This window comes from Lucilia sericata, unplaced genomic scaffold (genome assembly GCF_015586225.1).
Source record: "Lucilia sericata isolate MDLA Ls3-8-SP2 unplaced genomic scaffold, ASM1558622v1 Contig000251F_arrow, whole genome shotgun sequence".
Classification (NCBI taxonomy): Eukaryota; Metazoa; Arthropoda; class Insecta; order Diptera; family Calliphoridae; genus Lucilia; species Lucilia sericata.
In genome coordinates this window covers 168,991-192,063 of record NW_023994277.1, presented here as the reverse complement: position 1 = coordinate 192,063, position 23,073 = coordinate 168,991, and the positions used below count along the sequence as shown (strand labels likewise).

General features: G+C 33.0%; 1 protein-coding gene across 1 annotated transcript; it reads left to right on the top strand.

Annotated features, from left to right (window-relative positions):
- Positions 1-1,231: 1,231 nt before the first annotated feature.
- On the top strand, positions 1,232-19,285 carry LOC119602763 (protein pecanex). The gene is made up of 10 exons (XM_037954458.1): positions 1,232-2,281; positions 4,086-4,234; positions 4,301-5,371; positions 5,814-8,950; positions 10,755-11,976; positions 12,051-12,211; positions 12,695-13,094; positions 13,154-13,500; positions 13,575-15,854; positions 15,996-19,285. Exons 1-10 carry the CDS (start codon positions 1,950-1,952, stop codon positions 16,977-16,979), a joined length of 10,083 nt encoding a protein of 3,360 aa, XP_037810386.1. The 5' UTR covers positions 1,232-1,949; the 3' UTR covers positions 16,980-19,285.
- The last annotated feature ends 3,788 nt before the right edge of the window (positions 19,286-23,073 follow it).

Below are 23,073 nucleotides of genomic sequence, written 5' to 3'. Positions count from 1 at the left end.
ATAAAAGTCGAAAAAAGTCGAAAAGTCGGAAAGTCGAAAAAAGTCGAAAAGTCGATAAGTCGAAAAAAGTCGAAGAAAGTCGAAAAAAGTCGAAAAGTCGAAAAAAGTCGAAAAGTCGGAAAAAGTCGAAAAAAGTCGAAAATAGACGAAAATTTTAAAAAAGTGGAAAAGAGGTCAAAAACTCTAAAATAGTCGGAAAAACTCGAAAAAAGTAAAAAATAGTCGAAAAAAGTCAAAAAAAAGTCGTAATAAGTCGAAAATAGTCAAAAAGTCGTAAAAAATCGAAAAGTCGAAAAGTCGGAAAAAGTCGAAAAGTTGAAAAAAGTCGGAAAAAGTCGGAAAAAGTCGAAAAAAGTCGAAAAAAGTCGAAAAAAGTCGAAAAGTCGAAAAGTCGAAAAAAGTCGAAAAGTCGAAAAAAGTCGAAAAAAGTCGGAAAAAGTCGAAAAGTCGAAAAAAGTCGGAAAAAGTCGAAAAGTCGAAAAAGGTCGGAAAAAGTCGAAAAGTCGGAAAAAGTCGAAAAGTCGACCATTTATAAAATACTAAAAGTCGAAAAGTCTAAAAGTCGAAAAGTCTAAAAGTCGACTTTTAAATAAATGAAAAAGGTCGAAAAGTCGAAAAATCGACTTTTCATAAAATGGAAAAAGTCGAAAGGTCGAAAAGTCGACTTTTAACTAAATGCAAAAAGTCGAAAAGTCGAAAAGTCGACTTTTCGTTTCAACTATAGAACCCTAGTTTGGAAGCAAAAAGAAGAAAAGCATGATGCAATCATAAGGTGAAGTCAATTCAACAGCTGATCACTATTTTTTTTCGTGGAGGCAAACACAACTGTCAAAATATTTCATTTAGAGTTACCATAGTATTAAAAAATATGTATATTTATCGAGGGATTAATCATATCTTTATGATACTATATTTAAAATTTATAATTAAAAAATAAATTGTTGATATCCTTATATATAAAATTAACGATTTTTTTAAAAGTTTTAATTTAAAATTTTATTATAATTCAATTGGTGGAATTTTTTCCAATCCATATATAATTTTAATAAATTGTATCCTATAATATTTATTACAAGTGGAGACATTTTTGGGTATGTGGTATTTATTGTAAATATTAAAAAAACTCGGTGGCAACATTTACATTTTTTGACAGAACTATTTTTGTAGAATCGATTTCACCTTATGAGTGCACCCTGTAAAAAAACTGAATGCACACTTGTCAAACACATGTAAACATAGGCAAAGAAGTGTTAAAAAGAAAAAGTAGAAATTTTTCCACAGTGCGAAAAAATTAAACGACCTTAATAGCAGAGAAGAAAAAAAGTAAATTTTCTTTTCGAAATTAATTAAGTAAAACTTAAATAAAATTACAAATATATAAACAATAAATATTTAAAAAAATGAAGTGTATAAATTACAATAAAACTACAGTGAATGTGTCGAAAAAAACATGACAAAATTGTAAAGAAAAATCATATTACGAGGTGATTAATGGGCAAAAAATATAAGAGAAGAAATGAATAAAAAAAGTGAAATTCAATAGAATGACGACGAAAAAACACGACAATTATTGAAAAATCAAAGAAATAAAAAAGTTAATAAGAGTTCACAGCATATAAAATGATTATTAAACAAGATTAACAAACAAAGAAATTACGAAAAAGAAAAAAATGTTTAAGAAAATTTACAAATAAATCAAATTACTCAGAAAAAATAAACTAAAACACACACACATATACAAAGTTTGCAACCATCCCGGGAGTGTTGGATTACACACTGGGTTAAGAAAAATATATAAAAATAAATTAAACATTATTAAGCAAAAGAAGTGAAAAAATTACGATTACTCAAATTTTTTTAAGCAGAAAACGAAAAAGAGTTAACAAGTAAACGCATTCATAACATTTAATTGCTGTTTGCAGCCCATTGGCAATGCCTGGGCGTAAGCCATGGGTTCTCAGACCTTGGAAATATTACGTCAAGGCGTCTGGGCCTCTTTAACTGGTGGCTGGTTTTATGATCCTCATCAAAGTGTCTTTTGCAATGTAGTGCACTTGTATTTATGGTTGTTCTTACTCTGTACACCTTTTGTGGCCTACTTGTATTTCCCGGAAACATGGCTAACATGGTGCATTTACTGTATACTCACCAGTGTCACAGTGCTGCTGTTGAAAGTGGCCAATATGGCATTGCATCGTCTATACGATCGGGCGCAGTCAATGTCAGAGGCGAATATAAAGCAACATTTTTTCAAGGTTACCAAGGAAACGGCTACAGAAAGGTAGGTGACCTATATATTGTTATCAACATCATCGTCATCAGCATCTTACTTATGTAGGGGGGAGGGGTAGGGATTGTTTTTAAATTTATATTTTGCTCGCTTGGAAAGACTTTTGTATACATGGAGGTCATTTTGTTTTGATGTTTATACCCTACACCATTATAGTGCATAGGAATAATGGATTTTTGGTGATGTTTGTATACCCTGGTTTTACTGATTCCATAAACTTAACAAATTTGTCCAGAATTTCCTAATACGTCTATAACTAGAACTGAACTAGAACTGAACTAGAACTGAACTAGAACTGAACTAGAACTGAACTAGAACTGAACTAGAACTGAACTAGAACTGAACTAGAACTGAACTAGAACTGAACTAGAACTGAACTAGAACTGAACTAGAACTGAACTAGAACTGAACTAGAAATGAACTAGAACTGAACTAGAACTGAACTAGAACTGAACTAGAACTGAACTAAGAACTGAAACTTAGAACTGAACTAGAACTGAACTAGAACTGAACTAGAAACTGAACTAGAACTGAACTAGAACTGAACTAGAAACTGAACTAGAACTGAACTAGAACTGAACTAGAACTGAACTAGAACTGAACTAGAACTGAACTAGAACTGAACTAGAACTGAACTAGAACTGAACTAGAACTGAACTAGAACTGAACTAGAACTGAACTAGAACTGAACTAGAACTGAACTAGAACTGAACTAGAACTGAACTAGAACTGAACTAGACTGAACTAGAACTGAACTAGAACTGAACTAGAACTGAACTAGAACTGAACTAGAACTGAACTAGAACGAACTAAACTGACTAGACTGAACTAGAACTGACTAGAACTGAACTAGAACTGAACTAGAACTGAAACTAGAACTGAACTAGAACTGAACTAGAACTGAACTAGAACTGAACTAGAAATGAAACTAGAACTGAACTAGAACTGAACTAGAACTGAACTAGAACTGAACTAGAACTGAACTAGAACTGAACTAGAACTGAACTAGAACTGAACTAGAACTGAACTAGAACTGAACTAGAACTGAACTAGAACTGAACTAGAACTGAACTAGAACTGAACTAGAACTGAACTAGAACTGAACTAGAATTGAACTAGAACTGAACTAGAACTGAACTAGAACTGAACTAGAACTGAACTAGAACTGAACTAGAACTGAACTAGAACTGAACTAGAACTGAACTAGAACTGAACTAGAACTGAACTAGAACTGAACTAGAACTGAACTAGAACTGAACTAGAACTGAACTAGAACTGAACTAGAACTGAACTAGAACTGAACTAGAACTGAACTAGAACTGAACTAGAACTGAACTAGAACTGAACTAGAACTGAACTAGAACTGAACTAGAACTGAACTAGAACTGAACTAGAACTGAACTAGAACTGAACTAGAACTGAACTAGAACTGAACTAGAACTGAACTAGAACTGAACTAGAACTGAACTAGAACTAGAACTAGAACTAGAACTGAACTAGAACTGAACTAGAACTGAACTAGAACTGAACTAGAACTGAACTAGAACTGAACTAGAACTGAACTAGAACTAGAACTGAACTAGAACTGAACTAGAACTGAACTAGAACTGAACTAGAACTGAACTAGAATTGAACTAGAACTGAACTAGAACTGAACTAGAACTGAACTAGAACTAAACTAAACTAGAACGGAACTAAAACTATAGCGTATCATTAAGTCGACTTTACTTTCCTATTTCTTGATATATTTTCTTCACAACATTTTATCAATGTAATATTCTACGTCATTTTGCAGAAGTCGTAACAATGAACCTGGCATTGAAATGAAGGTAATGCATGTGGGTGAAGAAGAGGTGGATATGGCAGCATCAGTGGATAAGGCCATCAATGAAATAAGTGCAGAAAATAGTATGGTTTCTATAGACAATGTCAATAGTATAATTGGTAAGAAAAACAAACACTATAGAACTGAACTTAAACTAATTTCTTTCTTCCAAAACTCCCTTTTAGATTTAAAAGTTGATGTACATCGTAAAAACAGCTCTGAATCTATAGAGTTGATGTTCTACGCTCCCTCTATGTTATCCGGCAATAGCCAACAGGATCAACAGTCATTAGCCGGTACGGCTAGTAACTCCAAATCAATACGTTCCTCGCACACTTTAAGCCACAATAATAATAACAACAATAATAACAATAACTCCATAAGCCTAACAGATCCACAAGCCAAATATATATCAGTATATCCCAAAGATAACAGTCCTATAGCCTCTACTAGTTCCAATTGCAATAACAGCAATTTACACGGTACCCATGCAGCTCAAAGTAACGCCCTTATAGGACCCAAGCCACCACATTTGATTAGGAAATCCTCGGAAATAGTAAGAGGTCATCAGCGTCGTCGTCTGGAAAGGCAATCAAGTTTAGATGCAGCCGCAGAATCAGCTATAGTGGCGAAATTGTTAAGACAATCTTCGGATACCACATCCAATACGAAAATGTTAACGGCGCCTTTGAACGCCGCCTGCCAAGGAAATGCTGAAAAATGTGATAGTTTTTTACACGCACAATTAACGAAGGCTGGTACTTCTGCTTCCTCCACGACGACAGCGGCTACTGGAAATTCATCAACTCTAGCTCAGGCACAACGATCAAATACAACGATTTCGAATACGAATGCATTAACGGGGTCTTCATCTGCACTCAAGAGTACTCGCCTGCAGCGGCATCGCTCCTCTGAGACACACGATGAACGTTTGAAACAACAGCAGCGTGGCAGTAGTATGGGGGCGACTGGTGCTGCTCCTGGTGGTGGTATATTTCTCTCCATACATCATGAGAATGGTCATCATTATCATCACTATAGACATCATCATACTCATAGGCGAGGCGGCAGCGGTGGTGCTCCTCCTATAGCCAGCAGTGGTTCAGTGGTTGTTTTAGGTTCAGGTGTTAATACCAGCGATAGTTTTGATGTCGATGATATGGAACTGGGTTTGGGAGGCAGTGCCAATGTGGTGGCTCATGGTAGTCATTTGAGTGGAGATGGTAGAATGAGAGCTTTGCCATCATGGATTTTGGGTAAGTGAAGAAAAATTGTTAGCAAAAGTTTTTGGTGAAAATTTTTAGTGAAAAAAATTGGGTGAAGAATTTTTTGATGATCATTTAGTGAAATTTTTGGTTAAACAATTTTTGGTGAAAGTTTTTAGTATAAATTTTTGGTGGAATTTTTTAGTGAAAATTTTTTGTAAAATTTTTTAGTGAACATTTTTGGTGAAATTCGTTAGTGAAAATTTTTGGTGAAATTTTTTAGTGAACATTTTTGTTGAACCCTTTTTAATGAACATTTGTTGTAAAATATTTTAGCGACATTTTTTGGTGAAAAATTTTGATGAACATTTTAGTGAAATATTTAAGCGAAATTTTTGGTGAAATTTATTTTAAATAAAATTTTCAGTGAATTTTTGAGGAAAAAAATTTTTAGTGAAAATTCTTCTAAAATCTTCTTTTCCTTTTGTTTCAGGCTCCTCATCCGATGTTTTCATTGAAGACGACAGTTTCACTAAATCCGATTTGGGTATCGAACAACTAGACGATCGTAGCGCCTCCTCATCCACGCGTGTTCATCCTCATGCCAATCAGTATCGTTTAAATCATCCGCATCAGACAGCACGTGGTGCCAACATAACTAAAGATCCCATTTATACAATATCAGCTCTACAGCTGCACAAACGCCCGCGACGAGAAGGAGCCATTAAACGACGCCGGCACTCGAATGCCACAACGCTATTTAAAACGCCCACAGATAGTTCCTCAAATGTTGGCAGCCAGCCAGCGACCACAACTACGGTAAGGCGCATTAAAAGTGCTGCTTTAGAAGTGGCCTGTCCACGACCCTCAGTATCGAATTTATGTCCACACCCCAATAGTGTGGAGGCCATTAATGGTCAACAACAGATAAAGAATCCGCAAAATGCTTTGCTGCCGCCGCCCAGCAAATGTCTGGTGCGTAATCCTCATTTGAATTTGTGTCCCAAGTTTGGAGGCAGCTTTGGTGGCAGCTCTACAAATAGTAGTCTGGACTTTGGTTCTACTAATGCTCTCATAGATCCCGTGTTTGAGCTGAAGGAACAAAAGGAGAAACAAAAGAAATTGGAATTAAAGAAAAGTGAAGATGCGGAAAAGGAGGAAGCGAGTAGTAAAGAGAATAAAACGAAAGTAGAGGAGGTAATGGATGATGAATCTCTAGGGGCTGTAGGTGGAGTATGTCCTCACCACTTCCTACATTCCCATAATCAGCGTCAGCATCATCATAGTGCTGAATCGGATGTGGGTCAGATATTGAATGACAATAAAAACGATGAGGAGGAAGAAGAAAGTGAACAGTTGAATGGTGATAATGATACGGACAACAACGATGAAGATGAAGAAGAAGATGAGGATGAAGACGATGAGGAGGAGGATGATGAAGAGGAGGAAGATGACGATGATGAATTTAAGGATTTCGATTATAATGTAGAGCATATTTTAGAGGTTTTGGAACATACCCACAACCAGCTGGATGATGATTTAAGAAATCATCAGCAACAACAGCAGCAGAAGCAAATAGAGATAAATAAACTGAAAAAAGAAAACGAGGCGGAGCATCAGCATAATAGTGTTTTAAAGCGAGAAGAGGATGATGAAGAGGAAGACGATTTAGAGCATGAAGGTGCCATAGCCTTAAGAGAACGTTTACATTCCACAGATTCTGAAACAGATAATAACGGTTCACGCTCTCCTTTACTGAGTAGCAGCAATAAAAAATGGATTTGCACCACCAAGGAAAAAATCAATGATAAACAATTGAAAGATGAAGTCAAAGCGGTACAAAAACAAAAGCATTCCCTTAATAACAAACAATTAAATATGGCCAAATTGGAACAGCCCGATGGTGATCCGCAAGCAGCCCCTGTACAGGCTGCACAGGCAAATCAACAACAAAATCAAAATAATGTTAGAAGAAATGAAGCCGATTCCGGCTGTCCTTCCAGTGATTGTGAACAAATAAGTGCCAGTTCTAAAGATGTCTTATTGTCCTCCATGGAATTGCCAAAATCTACTAAAGAAATAGAAGCTACAGAGAAAACAAAAAACTCTTTAGATTTAGCCGAAAGTTCCAGCAGTAGTAACACAGCGGTGGGTAAACGTTTAGGAGCCATACCCAAACAAGTGCAATATAGAGAAGTAGATGAAAGAGCGGCCGCCGATTCCTTGCAATTAAGCGGTTGTTCGCATAATTACAAAAGGCATGCGGGTAACTGGAGTTCAGTGGCTCCCTCAAGTCAATCTACCCAGACTCCCAACTTAAAAGGCATTTCTAGAACTTCCTCCTCTTCCAATAGCTCTCATAGCGTTAGTGCTGAATCTTTTACAGCGGATATACACAAAATGCTTTGGCTTATGCATGGCGGGGCGGTAGATGAACGTGGTCGACCGGTAAATGCAGAAAATTTAGCCTCCATACCTCCTCCTAATCAAAGTAACATGTCCAATGCTCATTTGCAGTTTTATCAAGATGCTTTAAAAGCCTTAAACTCTGCTTCCTCGGCTGAGAGATTAGCCTTAACCGAACGTTTGTATCATAGAGAACAATTGCTGAGACGCAGCTCTAGGCAAAGAGATGCCGAATCCAACAGTGCCATAGAACAGTGGCATTTGGATTGTAATGATTCGGGGCCTCATATGTTAACCACAAACGGTTCACGCTCTACTCCTCTCACGCAAGTAATGATAGACTCTCCCTCCTCTGCAAATGTTCTAAATAATCGTAATGTTAGCGCCGCCACCACTGTCTCATTAAAAGGTTTTATACAGGAAATCATTAACGATGAATTGCGCAATTTGGGTTCTACGCAAAGAGTAGGCTCCACACCCTTAACCTCGGCTAACAATAATGCCACCATGGCTGCCATACTCAATGTGGATGGTCATCATATAGAAAACTACTGTGACTATTGGCGTCCCACCTGCATGTTGTCATCGGAAAAACCCTCCATTGCGCCCAAATCATTCTACAAATATCGCTTCAAATTGGGCAACTTTAAGCAAGAGTTTAAAATCTCCATGGATCGTTTGGAACTATTGGCTCTATTCGATCGTGATATCCATTGGTTACATATATTCCTATCGGTATTTCTAAGTGCTGCCGTAGCCTATTTAGGCTCCTCCATACTACAGCACAATTACTACAAAGATGTGTTCGCCTTTTTGTTTTGTGCTGTCATAGCGGGTTCACAATATTCTTTGCTGAAAAGTGTACAACCAGATGCTGCCTCTCCCATACACGGCTTCAATAAGACGGTGGCCTATTCGCGTGCCATTTATTTTTGCATGTGTTCGGGTTTGTTGCTGATATTTCAGCGTTTGAAAGTTGAATACGATATGGCCGCTATGAAGGGAGAACCTCAGCCGGAATATACATTTTTTGGTATTGAGTTTCAACCTGCCCAAGTGAATGGCTTGGTTTTACAAGCTCTTTATATATTTTTGTTAAGTTTTCCCTTGATCTTTTCTTTGGGTTTGTTTCCGCAAATCAATACTTTTACCATGTATCTGATGGAACAGATTGATATGCATGTGTTTGGTGGTAATGCAGCGGGAAGTTTGATAGGTAAGTGGGTTTTCTTAAATAACTTCTGTTTTATTATATCCGATCTATTTGAATTTTAGTTTAGTTCTAGTTCAGTTCTAGTTCAGCTCTAGTTCAGTTCTAGTTCAGTTCTAGTTCAGTTCTAGTTCAGTTCTAGTTCAGTTCTAGTTCAGTTCTAGTTCAGTTCTAGTTCAGTTCTAGTTCAGTTCTAGTTCTGTTCTAGTTCAGTTCTAGTTCAGTTCTAGTTCAGTTCTAGTTCAGTTCTAGTTCAGTTCTAGTTCAGTTCTAGTTCAGTTCTAGTTCAGTTCTAGTTCAGTTCTAGTTCAGTTCTAGTTCAGTTCTAGTTCAGTTCTAGTTCAGTTCTAGTTCAGTTCTAGTTCAGTTCTAGTTCAGTTCTAGTTCAGTTCTAGTTCAGTTCTAGTTCAGTTCTAGTTCAGTTCTAGTTCAGTTCTAGTTCAGTTCTAGTTCAGTTCTAGTTCAGTTCTAGTTCAGTTCTAGTTCAGTTCTAGTTCAGTTCTAGTTCAGTTCTAGTTCAGTTCTAGTTCAGTTCTACTTCAGTTCTAGTTCAGTTCTAGTTCAGTTCTAGTTCTAGTTCAGATCTAGTTCTAGTTCTAGTTCAGTTCTAGTTCAGTTCTAGTTCTAGTTCAGTTCTAGTTCAGTTCTAGTTCAGTTCTAGTTCAGTTCTAGTTCAGTTCTAGTCAGTTCTAGTTCAGTTCTAGATCAGTTCTAGTTCAGTTCTAGTTCAGTTTCTAGTTCAGTTCTAGTTCAGTTCTAGTTCAGTTCTAGTTCAGTTTAGTTCAGTTCTAGTTCAGTTCTAGTTCAGTTCTAGTTCAATTCTAGTTCAGTTCTAGTTCAGCTCTAGTTCAGTTCTAGTTCAGTTCTAGTTCAGTTCTAGTTCAGTTCTAGTTCAGTTCTAGTTCAGTTCTAGTTCAGTTCTACTTCAGTTCTAGTTCAGTTCTAGTTCAGTTCTAGTTCAGTTCTAGTTCTGTTCTAGTTCAGTTCTAGTTCAGTTCTAGTTCAGTTCTAGTTCAGTTCTAGTTCAGTTCTAGTTCAGTTCTAGTTCAGTTCTAGTTCAGTTCTAGTTCAGTTCTAGTTCAGTTCTAGTTCAGTTCTAGTTCAGTTCTAGTTCAGTTCTAGTTCAGTTCTAGTTCAGTTCTAGTTCAGTTCTAGTTCAGTTCTAGTTCAGTTCTAGTTCAGTTCTAGTTCAGTTCTAGTTCAGTTCTAGTTCAGTTCTAGTTCAGTTCTAGTTCAGTTCTAGTTCAGTTCTAGTTCAGTTCTAGTTCAGTTCAGTTCTAGTTCTGTTCTAGTTCTGTTCTAGTTCTGTTCTTATTCTGTTCTAGTTCTGTTCTAGTTCAGTTCTAGTTCAGTTCTAGTTCAGTCTAGGTTCAGTTATAGTTCATTGATAGTTTCAGTTATAGTTATGTTCTAGTTCAGTTCTAGTTCAGTTAGTCAGTTCAAGGTCAGTTTAGTTCAGTTCTAGTTACAGTTATAGTTCAGTTCTAGTTTTTCGTTCTAGTTCAGTTCTAGTTCAGTTCTAGTTCCAGTTATAGTTCAGTTCTAGGTCCAGTTTGGTTCAGTTTTGGTTCAGTTCTAGTGCATTCTAGTCAGTTCTAGTTTCAGTTCTAGTTCATGTCTAGTTTAATTCTAGTTCAAATTCTAGTTCAGTTCTAGTTCAGTTCTAGTTCAGTTCTAGTTCAATTCTAGTTCAATTCTAGTTCAGTTTCTAGGTTCATGTGTATATTTCATTTGTGGAGGTGTGCATAGGATTCAGCATAGTCTAATATCACCCTCGTACTTGTTTTTGTGGTTAATCTGTTTTGTTTTCATTTTCAGGTTCTGTCCTTGTGTGTAATACGTTCATTTTTGGGTGTTATGCTTTTGTATGGTCCCCTTTATGCGGCCTTCAGTGAGGGCAAGGGTACTCAACACATAATCTTCTCTATATTTTGTGCTTTGCTTATACCCTTGGGCTATCATTTGTCACGCTCAGCCAGTGATTTTAGCCACATATGGGCTATAGTGAAAAATTGCATAATGTCTACCTATCACGAGGATGACGATGAACTAAGCAGCACCAGTACACAGAAGCTAACCTCTAGTACACCGAAAAGAAATAGCACGCATAAGAAACGTGATGAGGAAACGAATACACAACAAAGTGAAAATATTGAAATGTCTTCATTGGAAAAGATAGGTGAGAATAATGAGACCCCCGAAGAAGAGGTAGAGGCAGATAAGGAACAGACATCGTTGCAACAAAAACGCAGTAAATCGAAGGCCTCTTCTTTGGGTAGTAGTAGCCAGACTTTGGGTAAAACTTTATCCACCAGTAAAAAGGCCATTACAGCTTCTTCTAGTTCTTGTAATTCGAATTTGGAAACTGAGCCTCATATTAAAGAGGAAGAGGAGCTGGAGCCTCAACAAACTAAAAAGGAAAATGCTGCTGTCTCTTCCAAAGAAACAGAGGCCGATAAAATGTCTACATCCTCTACCACCAATCCAGCGGAAATGTCCACTTTGACGGGGGCAATAAATGAAAATGATAATGAGGTTTTCACCATGAATTGTCCAGATGTATCGAATGCTGAGTCAGAAACTAATTCCGATCCTTTACCCAAAAAGTTACAGTACACCGTTAATACTCGTTTGAAAAATGATTTTGTGGTCACCATCTTTCTGGCAGTGGTTGTTCTAGGTCTACACTGCAGCACTGTGTTTACAGTATTACAACCCGATTTGAATATAGTATTATATGGCTTCACGGGAGCTTTGGGTTTCTTGCTACACTATATCATACCACAAATGCGCAAACACATGCCTTGGCTGTGTTTTGCCAAACCTTTGCTGAGACAAAAGGAATATGGACGCTATGAGGTTTGTCACGCTCCCAAAATCATGTGGTTTGAAAAGTTTTATATCTACTTGTGTCTGCTGGAGAAAAATGTTTTATTTCCTTTATTGGCCATTTCGGCTTTAACGGCTGATGCTTCGGTTATAGCCGCTAAATATGGCATAGCTTGGGGTACTTTAATTGTGGCAGTATGCGCTTTAAAATGTAAGTTTTTCCTCTTTCTAAGAGAAAGGCAAAGAAACCTACTTGATCTTTTTATCAATCTAATATCGTTTCAGTTATACGCAATGCTTATTCGGATCCTACCAATCAGTACCTGATCGTTATGTTTACCGTTTTATTCTTTCGCATCGATTTCGCCATGGCTTCGGAGACTTTTCTTATTGATTATTTTTTCGTTTCGCTGGCTTTTAGGAAATGCTGTGATTTCTTTTTGAAGGTAAGTACAAAAATTTCACTTAAAATTTTTTAAAATTTCACTTAAAATTTTTTTAAATTTCACTTAAAATTTCTTTATAATAAATATTTTCTTCTAAAATTTAATTAAGAACGCTTTAACAAAAAAAATCCACTAAAAAGGTTTTACGCAAAAAATTTCACCAAAAATTTTCATTTTCGCAAATCTGCAAAAAAATTTTCTAAAAAACACGTTCACTAAAAATTTTCATCAACAATTTTCGCCAAAAATTTTTCCCCAAAAATTTTCACTAAAAATTTTCACCAAAAATTTTCAATAAAATTTTTCACCAAAAATTTTCACTAAAATTTTTCACCAAAAAGTTTCAATAAAATTTTTCACCAAAAATTTTCACCAAAAATTTTCACCAAAAAATTTTCACCAAAAATTTTTCACTAAAAATTTTCATTAAAATTTTTATAAAAAATTTCGCCCTTTTAATATTTTTTTCTTCCCCTTTTACAGCTGCAATTTATAGTCACTTATATAGCACCTTGGCAAATAACTTGGGGTTCAGCATTTCATGCATTCGCCCAACCGTTCAGTGTGCCCCATTCGGCCATGTTATTCCTGCAGGCTGGCATATCGTCATTACTCTCAACACCCCTGAATCCCTTTCTGGGTAGTGCTATATTTTTGACATCCTACGTTAGGCCCATTAAGTTCTGGGAACGTGACTATAATACACGGCGCATAGATCACTCGAATACCCGTTTAAGTTCACAACTTGAACGTGATTTGGGAGCGGATGATAATAATTTGAATTCGATATTCTATGAGCATTTAACACGTTCCCTACAGCATTCACTGTGTGGTGATTTGCTAATGGGTCGTTGGGGTAATGTCAATCAGGGTGATTGTTTTGGTGAGTTATTTATATTCAATTAGTTGATAATTTATTAAGGGATTTTTTGTTGGTTTCAGTTCTGGCTTCTGACTATTTAAATTGTTTGGTTCATATCATCGAGCTGGGCAATGGTTTGTGTACCTTTCAAATGCGCGGTTTAGAATTTCGTGGCACCTATTGCCAACAGCGTGAGGTAGAGGCCATAACAGAGGATGTTGAGGATAATGATGGCTGCTGTTGCTGTGATCCTGGTCATTTGCCTCGTATGCTTAGTGCCAATGCCATGTTTTCAACACGTTGGCTGGCTTGGCAAGTGGTGGCTTCCCAATATGTGGTCGAGGGTTATTCGATATCCGATAATTTAGCCAGTGCTACCTTACAAGTATTTGAGTATCGTAAGGTTTTGATAACCTATTATGTTAAGGTGAGTTTGTTACTAAATTTGGTTCCTGGGATTTGAAGGTTTCCTAATGTTTTTTCTTTTTCTTTCATTATTAGAGTATTATTTATTATGTTATTAAAAATCCTAAATTGGATGAATGGCTGAATTCTGCTGTGATACAGGAAGCTTTACAGCACACCATGAGTAGACAATTTGTGGACCTGGATCCTATTTTCAATTTTAATTTAGATGAAGATTTTGATTTTCGTGCCGTGGGCATAACACGCACTAGTTTTTGTTATGTTTACCTGAGTTGGCTGAATTATTGCTATGACAAACGCAAGGAGTCATTAAATCCTACACAAAATCCAACACAAAATCCCACACCCACTTCTGGTCAGGGAGTTACCACCCAGCAACCACAACCAGCAACTGCTGCCTCTACCAGTACTTTGGCTAGCACTCCCAACTTGTCTACGGCCCAACAGAAGTCTCAGTCACAGCAGCAGCTTAAGATAAGACCTCAAAAAAGTGCCACCATGACAGGCAGTAATGAGGGTGTGGTTAACTCCGTGGAACAAATGTCTACTTCCCATTCCCTAGCCAATATCTCACGCCAAACTTCAGAAAGTGCTCCAGGCTTGAATTCAACAACACCCTTAACCAGATCCAGTAAATCGGCACCCTCGGGCAGTAAACATGGTTATCAAAAAGGTGACTATTCTCCTTCTGCTAGGCAAGAAGCCAGAGCTGCCTCAGCTGAACCTTCCAGAGGATTGCAACCAGATAAACCTCCTCAAATAAAACTAAAAGTACCTTCTATAGCTAAAGACTCGCCCATAGTTTCGCTATGTTTGGCTTTAAGTCTTTTGGCTCGCAGATCCCTGGCCACTGCCTCTCATAGTTCTCTAACAGGAGTAGAATTCTTTTTACACGGTCTACATGCTTTGTTTAAGGGAGACTTTCGTATAACTTCACCCCGTGATGAATGGGTATTTGCTGATATGGATCTTTTACATGCGGTAGTAGCACCAGCGGTTAAAATGGCCTTAAAACTGCAGCAGGATCACATTTCCAATCCTGATGAGTTTCGAGATCCTGATGCTTTATTTGAAGCTATAGATACCTGTGCCAAAGATTTGGTTATTTCCCACGAGGCCGATCCGGTATGGCGTAGTGCAGTTTTGAGGGGTGCTCCCAATCTCTTGGCTCTTCGTCATGTTATGGAAGATGGTTCAGATGAGTATCGCATCATACGCTTGACCAAACGTTTCCTCACCTTTCGTGTTATCAAATTAAATCGGGAATGTGTGCGTGGTTTGTGGGCAGGACAGCAACAGGAATTGATTTATTTGCGCAATCGTAATCCGGAAAGAGGCAGCATACAGAATGCCAAACAAGCCTTGCGCAATATCATAAACTCCAGTTGTGATCAGCCTATAGGATATCCCATCTATGTTTCTCCCCTAACCACTAGCTATGCGGACACTAATGAACAGTTAAAGGATGTTATAGGAGGACCCATTACCCCAGATGCTATAAAGAATAACATATTACAATGGTGGCATCATATAAGGGAAAAGTGCCGCCAGGGCTGCAGTTCAGGCTCTTCCATAGAAACCACACATTTAGGTTTACCCTCCGGAGCTTGCAGTAATCTGGGAGAAAGTGGTGATTTGAGGCCCGTATATATTTCTCCACCCATTTATAACACTTTGACCGCTAGTACAATGTTTAGTTTAGCCGCTACGGGAGTACCTGGAGCTACTTTAAGCTCACAATTTGGCAGTGATGGTTTATCCTCCATGCGCAGTTCTATAACCGTTATCAAACCTTCCTCTACCACCTTATTGGCTGGTCTACTCAATCGTGAACAGGAGCTGCTAAAAGAAGCTAGAGCGGGTGGTAATAAACAGCAACTTTCATCTTCCAGCATTAGATCTTCAGAGCGTAGAGCCACTCTACCCATAGCCAGCACTAGTTCAGTTTTACCCGAAGTCATTAAAGATTCCGATGATTCTTCGCAAACTTTGGATAAAGATGCCTCTAATGATAGTGTTGCTGCGGGAGCGGTAGTTGGGGCAAATTGTACGGCTTCTGGCAGCCCGCGTTATACAAAAATCTATTGTTCCTCGGGCAATCTGGGTATTGGTAATATAATTACTAATCCCGGTGATTACCCGCGTAAAACAAAAGGTCCCATCTGTTTAACAGCGGCTGCAGCAGCGGTACAACAGAATTCCCCACAAACAAATGCCAATAGTAATCAATCTGGTATAGCTATAGTAGCGGGAGGAGAGTTGGGAGCCGGTTCTAGTAGAGTAAACCAGGATCATCAAACTTCACAGCCCAGATTTGCATTATTTGAAAAGGTTATCATAGTGGATGAAAGAGAGGTAAGTGCAAACAACTTTTAATTAAAATTTCTTTAAATTTAAAGAAAATTCTTTTAACAGAAACTTAATTTTTACAAAATTTTCTACAAAATATAATAGAACAAAAAAGAAACACTTTATCTTATTATAACTTCTTTCTAGATCTTCCATAACATCGATCAATGTCGTCGCATTGTTTGGCCCTTTGAAGCTTTACGCCAAAAAGGCGGCCGTTTATCGTGGGATGGCTGGGAACCTCGAGCCGGCATGGTGGGCTATGTCATACACATTTGGCGTCCCAATCATCCCAATAAAATGCATCGTACTCCTCTCAATCGTGATGTCTATCTCATAGAGATAGGCAAAAACTATGTGCCTGTAACGGCCAGCGGTCTAAGGCAATACAACCAAGCCATGGATAGTACACAAAAGGAAATTGAAACTTCCAGACGCAATTCCCTACAAAGAGAAATGTCTGAGCTAAGGCAACAGCAAGCAGAAAGGGGTTTGACACCCATACTAGGCAGCAGTTTAGAATCACCTACTTCTCTCATCAATGAAGCAGGCGGAGGACGCAATTCGGCTTTAGGACAAAAATCCAAAATACAAGCGGTGAGTAGTAGTTCTTCAGAAGATGAAAGTTGTTTATTACATCTACAAAAAGAAAGACAAGAAGAATATTTGAAAAATCTTTGGCAACAAGTCATAGAACAGGAACAAACTATTAAAGATGAAATACAAAATGCCACAAATGCAACAAATACCACACAGCAGCAACAACAACAACAACCACAGCTAGCTAGGGAACAAACCACTACAAGTTCCATAGATAAAATAAATGAACAAAAACTTGATATTAATAAAACTAAACAAATAGTTAACAAACAGACTGAAGAATTAGCAGATACTTCTCCAACTGAAACTGCTAAAGAAATGGTAGAACAATTGGTGGAGAATGTGGTAGAAGAATTGTGTGATAAGGTAGAGGTGGAGGAAAATAAACCGACAAATGCAGCTTTAGAAAGTGTTGAAACACAAGAGAAACATATTAATATTATAGAAATTAAGTCGGAAGATGTGGACGATATAGTGGGAGAAGAAGAGGTGGATGAGTGTGGTAATGTTAGTATTGTCTATAGCATTTAAAAGGTATGAAAACCTGAGAGAATTCTAGAGTAGAAGCTTTCAAAAAGCTAAGGAATTCTAAAGAAAACTTAAAAAAGTTTTTAAACAAGTAATTAAGGGAATTCAGCAGGCAATTAAACTCCAGGGAATGTAAGGAAAAGGCTTTGGAATTCGGAAAAAAACTAAAGGGGGTTTAAAGCACAAAAAAAGAGAAAAATATTATTCAAATATCTTTTGGAATTCAGGAAGCAAATGAAGGTTTGAGGGAAAACTAATTTTCAAAAAAGTTTCAGAAAAGGGGTTTTAAAACTAAAATTTGGGCTCCTTAGAGTTAAATTTTCTTAGTTTCAAACTTTCCTTGGTATACTTGAGTATGTTCCCAAACCTAACCTCAAATAAAATATCAAAAATCCTTTTTCAAAACTTATCTGCAGCTGTAATTTGAAAGTAAAGTTAAATTTATATTGAAAGCCACAGTATTAAACTCCAGGCCCTTAAAACTGACAGAAAATGTAACAATTTAATGAAAACTTATAACCTAACCTCCAAAAACAGAAAGAAATTGTAATTTTAACTAAAAGTTCTATTGTTTTTAAAGGTTTTAAGATTAAACTTTGATTTCACTATTCAAAATGAAAGAAACAAAAGAAATTGTGATTCTAACCTCAAAATTTTGGCAAAATCCGGGTTTCAAACCTTAATTTGGACATTTTTGTTAAAGAAATGATAAAACTTAAATGTTTATACTGATTTAGATGCTTTCTCTAAGTCACTGTTATTAAATGCGAATAAAATCTTATAATAACAAACTTTTGCCAAAACATAACCTCAAATAAAAAGAAAAATTGGCCAATTTTAAACTCAATATTGAGTTTTTTACATTAAAAGGTTGTTTTTTAAATTGAGTTTAGTTTATTTTTCAACTCTGCTATTGAAATTAAGTCTCAACAGTTTAAACCACAACTTTTTTTCAAAATTTAACCTCAAAATGCAAAATCTAACCTCAATTTTGAATTTTTGTTTAATAACTTTTGGAAATTAGTGGTTTACAAAGGTTTTTTTGTTTAATCTTAGTTTTTGGTATAAAAATAGTTTAATAGCAAACGTTTGCCAAAACATAACATCCAAATAAGAAAAAAATTGGCGTTTTTAACCTCAATATTGAGTTTGTTAGCCTAAAAACTTCTACAGTTAAGTAGTTTATAAATATTTCTTTGTTATAGTTGTTAACGTCAAAAATGAAGTTTAACCGAAATTATGGGAAACATAACCTCCAAAAAGAGAAACATTCAGGGGTACAATAATGTTTTTGTTGCCTTTAAGGAATAAATTCTTAGAATTTGGTTTATTTTTAAAGTTTATAATTAAAACTTTTATTAAACTCTACAATAGTAAACTTTTCTTCGAAACTTAAACTTTAATTAGAAGTTCTAACCTCAATTTTGACTTTTTTAACATTTTTTTATAATTTTGAGATTTATAAAGTTTTGATGTTTATTGGGAGACTTTGGTGGTAAATTAGTTTAAAAGCAAACCTTTTCGAAAGCATAACCTTAAAAGAGAAGTTTAAAACAAAACTTATTTTAAACCTAACCTCCAAAAACTGAAAAATAATGAGGTTATAAGAAGATTTTTGTTACTTTTAAGGAATAAACTCTAATATTTTATAAAATTTATAATGTTCTGCTAATTTACACATCTTTAGCATTAAAATTTAAACAAAACAGTTAAAAAGCAAAACTTTTTCCGAACCCTAACCTCAAAAAAGAAGTTTAAAACAAAATTATATGAAACATAACCTCAAAAATAGAAAAATATTGAGACTTTTTTAAGAAAACATTCAAAGTTTTAAAAAATTTCAAGGTTTATGTTAAATTTCTAAGTTTTTCAAACTTTTTTTCGGGAACATAACCTCAATAGATAAGTTTTAAAATAAAATCATATGAAACATAACCTCTAAAAATTAAAATAATGGAATTTAAGACAATATTTATGAATATTTTTCGAAATAAATTCAAAATTTAAATAAATTTTTTTGTTTTAGATAAAATTTTCAAAATCTTGTTGTTGAAAATTAGATAAAACGGTTTTTAGAACTTTTTTCGGAAACTTAACCTCAAAAAAATGAAGAATATTTAGAAATTCCCAAAAAAAAAACAATAAAAAATTGGAATATATATAGTGGCAGTTTTGTTTCAGTTTCCAAATGATTTTAAACATTTTTGATATTTTCTCAAACTTATTTTAATAAAATTGAATGAAACTTTGTAAAATTTGTTAAAAATCTAGATTTTGTGAAAACATAACCTCAAAAAATAGCTTTTTCTTAGTATTTTGTTAAAAATTGTTTAAAGTTTTAACAAATTTTTCAAGTTTTCTATAGTTTTTTTTATTATATTTATGGAAAACTATACAAATTTGTTACAAAACTCGAAATATTTGAAAACATAACCTTAAAATTTTTTCAATTATTTAAAATTAAAAGGTAAAAAAGTAAATTTTTATTATTTTTGAGTTAAATATTTATTAAATTTAAACAGTTTTGGATTATATTCAATATATGCTTGCTATTTGTTTGAAAATTGAAACAAATTTGTTAAAAAATGGACGTTTGTGAAAACATAACCTCAAAAAAACTTTTTAAAATTTGTTTAAATTTAATCATTTTATTATGTTTTCAATATTTTCTAAATAAATTTGTACAGTTTTAGGTTTTATACAAATTTTATTATGTTTTCAATATTTTCTAAATAAATTTGTACAGTTTTAGGTTTTATACAATATATGCTTGTTATTTGTTTGAAAATTGAAACAAATTTGTTAAAAAATGGACGTTTGTGAAAACATAACCTCAAAAAAAGTTTTCAAAATTTGTTTAAATTTAATAATTTTATTATGTTTTCAATATTTTCTAAATAAAATTGTACAGTTTTAGGTTTTATACAATATATGCTTGCTATTTGTTTGAAAATCTAAACAAATTTGTTAAAAAATAGAATTTTGTAAAAACATAACCTCAAAAAAAAGTTTTCAAAATTTGTTTAAATTTAATAATTTTATTATGTTTTCCATATTTTCTAAATAAATTTGTACAGTTTTAGGTTTTATACAATATATGCTTGTTATTTGTTTGAAAATCTAAACAAATTTGTTAAAAAAATGGAAGTTTGTGAAAACATAACCTCAAAACAAATTTTTCAAAATTTGTTTAAATTTAATAATTTTATTATGTTTTCAATATGGTTTTAAATAAATTTGTACAATTTTAGGTTATATTCAATATATACTTGCTATTTGTTTGAAAATCTAAACAAATTTGTTAAAAAATTGAATTTTGTGAAAATATAACCTCCAAAAAATTATTTTTTTTTCAAAATTTGTTTAAATTTAATAATTTTATTAGGCTTTCAATAATTTATTTTACATTTCAAATCATGTTTACTATATTTAGTTGGAATTATATATTATTTTTTTATAAAAAATTGCAAACTTTCAAAACCTTAAAATAATTAAAAATTTTCAACATTAAACTGTTACCTAAAGTTTCTTTAGTCAATTAGGGCCCCTAAAAACCAATAATCTTTAAATTATTTTAATATTTCAAATTAGTATTATAAATTTTACTAAAATTCCCAAAAGTTTCAAGTTTCTTTAGCAGTTTTCTGAAAATTTCTTTGAAATTGACGAATATATAAGGAAAAAAATGAGTTCCCTTAACCCCTAACAACGGTTATTTGTTAAAAATTTGTTTAAGATTTATTTATCAAGCGTTTCATTGTTTTCTTAGAAAAGAAGTGTAAATAAAACTTTTTATTAAAAAAAGTTATTACTAAACTTTAAGCTGTAAATAGGTATTTGTTAATTTTGCTTATAAAAAAAGTAATTTAATTAATTAAATATGGTTGTTCATTTAACATAAAAACAAACAAAAGATATATATAAATTATTATAAAGAAAGTTATTTAAAAAACAGGGTTATTTGTTTAATTTAATTATAATGTATTATTAAAAATATAATAAATATATAAATAAACAAAAAAGTTTTGTTAAATATTGTAACATATACTTATATATATATAAAAACAAAAATTCTTTACAACTGCTTTATTTAGCTGGCATAAATCTCTATGTTAAATTTAATATAAAAAAACAAAACAAAAAAATGTATTATAAATTTAATTAAAAAAACAAATAATTATATATAAATTAGTTATATAGAAAAACAAATAATACTCCATTTTGTAAACGAGTTTTTTTTTACTATTCTCAAAGCCAACAAAACGAGTTTTTCTTTAACTAATATTATGTTTTTCAATACTTTTTAAAACCCCAGAAATATGTATTATTTAAAGTTTTTAACAGCACAGAGTTGTGTTTTTTTAACTAAAAAAGCTTATAGTGTTTCAAATTTTATAAAAACTATAAAAACATCTTTATAAAAATAGCTCTATTTTAAAAAGAAATTTCATTTTTTAAAAACTATCTGCTATAAAAGGGTTTTATACAAGAAACGGTTTAACTAACAACTTTTTTCCCGAACATAACCTCAAAAGTGAAGTTTTTAAACACAATTTTGTAACCTTTGTTAAACAACTTTTAGCATTAAATGGTTTACAAAGTTGTTTTTTGTTTAATCTCAGTCTCTGGTGTTAAGAATGAACAAAACTAGTGCAATAGCAAATGTTTCCAAAAACATAACCTCCAAAAAATAAATGGAAAGGCGATTTTAAACTCCATTCTGTGTTTTTTGACATAAAAAGTTTATTTTTAACAATATTTTGTTTTATTTTTAAACTCTGCAATTAAAATTAATTCTTAACAGTTAAATAAACAATTTTTTTTCCAACCTAACCTCAAAATGCCAGTTCTAACCTCAATTTTGAAATTTTTGTTAAAGAACTTCTAAAAAAATAGTGATTTACAAAGGTTTTTTTTGTTTAAACTTAGTTTTTGGTATTAAAAATTCGAAAAATAGTTCAATAGCAATCGCTTTTCCAAAACATAACCTACAAAAAAGGAAAATAAGCGATTTTAACCTCAATTTTGAGTTTGTTTGCATAAAAACTTCTACAGTTAAGTGATTTATAAAGATTTGCTATTGAAATTAAGTCTCAACAGTTTAACCCACAACTTTTTTTTCAAAACTTAACCTTAAAAATGCCAGTTCTAAACTCAATTTTGAAATTTTTTGTAAAAATTTGCGATTTAAAAAAACAATTTCGTTTAAAACCCTTTTTATGACTTTCTCTTAAAAAATAGTGTAATTTCTTTAATTTTTTCAATTTTCTCAATAGAGCTAAACAAAAAAATTTATATAAAATAAAAAAAAAATAAATATTAATTATGTATTTAACAAAAAAACAAAATAGTTTTTAAGTTTATATAAATAGTTAAAAAGAAAAGTAAAGAAAAACAAAAAAAAAAAAGCTCTCATGTTGCCTTACAAAATTAGACTGATTTTTCTAACAAATATTAATAAAAAAGAAATTAAAGTAAAAAATAAAACAATTATAAACTAAACATAAAATTTAACAAAATAGTTAATTAAAAACAAACTAAACAAAAATTTCCTTGATTTTTTAAAAGCTCTAAACAAAATATTTATTCCCACTTCAAAACTATAAAAAATAAATAAACATACAAAAAAAAAAAAAAAAAAAATTAAAAACATTTTATAAAATTACCCAAAGATCATGATTTCTTTTTATATAAACAATTTTTTTTAATTTAATTAAAAATATTTATTTTGAAAAACCCCCTTTTTTATAACTTAATTTTTATTTTTTTTTTTTTTATAAATTATAACAAAAAAAAACATATCAATTATGTAAATTAATAAAATAACAAAAAAAAAAAAAAAAATATTTTTTATAAACAAAAAAATCTATATTGGTGCGTATTTTTAATTTTAAGTTTTCTTTTTCTCTTAATTTAAAAAAAAACTTTTCAATAACTATTCATAAGTTCTTTAAATTATAAAACTATTTATAACAAACAAAAAAAAAAACAAAAATTAAATAAATTATTATAATTATTAAAGGTTTAACTACATTTTAAAGAATTTGAAATTTATTAAAATAACAAAAAAAAAAAAAAAAAACAAAACTAATAAACA